The 1846-nt window shown below is 34.4% G+C and overlaps 1 protein-coding gene across 1 annotated transcript; it reads right to left on the bottom strand.

Annotated features, from left to right (window-relative positions):
• Positions 1 to 916: 916 nt before the first annotated feature.
• LOC104876451 (olfactory receptor 5H8-like) lies at positions 917 to 1846 on the bottom strand. The gene has a single exon (XM_010644488.1). The coding sequence runs from the start codon at positions 1844 to 1846 to the stop codon at positions 917 to 919; it is 930 nt and encodes a 309-aa protein (XP_010642790.1).

The following is a 1846-nucleotide window of genomic DNA, read 5'->3' as shown; positions in this document are numbered from 1 at the left end:
CATATCAGCATTATTTTAATTTTTGAAATACAAATTTAAAGTTCCTCACTATAAAAGACATATTCCATAATGCATAAATATAATGAATTTCTATATTTTACTAGTCTTTTTATTCATGGCAGATTGAGACAATTTCTTTCTTAATCTGTCACTTTGCTTGTCTAAACCCAGAAAATTTAATCTTCACTCTAATCTTTTAGCTTTATGAACTAGTGAAGCTTTTAAGATTGACCAACAACACAGAAACTTATCCTTAGACACAAAAGATGCTTACAAGGCATTACAGTCAGGGAAAAACAACTTTCCTCTTCTTACTCATAGGAACACATGGAACTAACAGCATCTTCTGTTCATCTGTTCCTGCCGCTAGTTTTGTAAGTTCTTCCTTATTTATTCCTCTTTCCCATTTCTATTTCTCTGTGTGATGTACAAATATAATTCCTACAAAAAGTGCAACTTACCATTTCTCAACCAAGTGGAATAAAAGGACTTTCAGGGGACAGTTGAATTAATGAGATTAGCTTATGTTCAAACACAAACTTGCTACCACTATGAAGTAAATGCAATATAAGTCTCCATGCTATATTCCTTATTAGTGTCACAGACATCATACTCAAGTCATGATCATGGGACCTGATCAATTTTAGCACTAAGCTCATCTGTAAAACCATATGGAAGATCACAGAAGTCTGCAAAATGTTTTTGCTTTCCTCATTTATCATAGTTTAAATACCTAACTAAATTTCCTTACATGGTTCTGAATGACATATAGCCTTTAATGAAGTTCATCAGCTGGTCACAAGTTAAGCTATGACTATTGTAATTGCAAAATTTGTTAACATGTACTGAAAAATAACCAAACCTAACTTGCATAATTTTGTAACTATTTTAAGGAAAACATATTGTATTATAAGATCTAAATATTTCCCTTTAATGTTTTTGTTAGTGAATCTATTACTTTCTTATTTCTGAGGCTGTAGATAATTGGATTTAACACAGGAATTATGACTGTGTAAAATAAAGAGTCCATCATATCTTGATCATCTGCTTGTGGAGATGCAGGGTGCATATACATGAAGACAAGACTACCATAGTATAAAGACACAGATAAAAGATGAGCTCCACAGGTGGAGAAGGCTTTCCTTGTGCCTTTAGCAGACTTCTTCTTTAAAATTGTAAAGAGAACAAGTGTATAGGAGACAATGACAGTCACACTTGTGAATAATTGAATCGAACCAGATAAAATAAAAAGCATTAGATAATTAATGGAAGGATCAGTACAGGAAATCTTTAACAATGGTATAATATCACAATAAAAATGATGTATTATATTGGAATTGCAGAAGGTTAGTCTCAATAAAGTAATTTCATGTATTAAGGCATGAAGAAAGCTACCAACAAATGAGCACACTAATAGGTGACTGCAGAGTCTGTTGGTCATAATCACTGGATAAAGCAAAGGTTTGCATATGGCAACATAGCGATCATAAGCCATTGCTGCCAAGAGAAAACATTCTGTTGTGGCACTGACTGCAAAGGAGAAAAATTGTATCATGCATTCAGAGAGAGATATCGACTTGCTCTTGAGTAACAGATTGACCAGCATCTTTGGTGTCACAGTGGATGATAACCATGTATCCACAAAGGCTAAACTCCCAAGAAACAAATACATGGGGATGTGAAGGTGAGGGTCATTCCAAATAAGAACAACAAGACCAAGGTTTCCCACAACGGTGATGAGGTAAATCACCAAGAGCACCAGGAACAGGGGGACCTGCCACTCTAGTTGATGTGGGAGTCCTGTGAGAACAAACTCTCTTATCAATGTTGTAGTATTATTTTCCAT

The sequence above is a fragment of the Fukomys damarensis genome, unplaced genomic scaffold (assembly GCF_012274545.1).
Source record: "Fukomys damarensis isolate Sample0158 unplaced genomic scaffold, DMR_v1.0_HiC HiC_scaffold_24, whole genome shotgun sequence".
NCBI classification, from domain to species: domain Eukaryota; kingdom Metazoa; phylum Chordata; class Mammalia; order Rodentia; family Bathyergidae; genus Fukomys; species Fukomys damarensis.
Note: the sequence above shows the minus strand (reverse complement) of the source record. Positions and strands in the feature narration are given on the sequence as shown.

Excerpts from the sequence above, each read along its gene's own strand:
- LOC104876451 (XM_010644488.1), bottom strand. The coding sequence starts at position 1,846 with ATGGAAAATAATACTACAACATTGATAAGAGAGTTTGTTCTCACAGGA.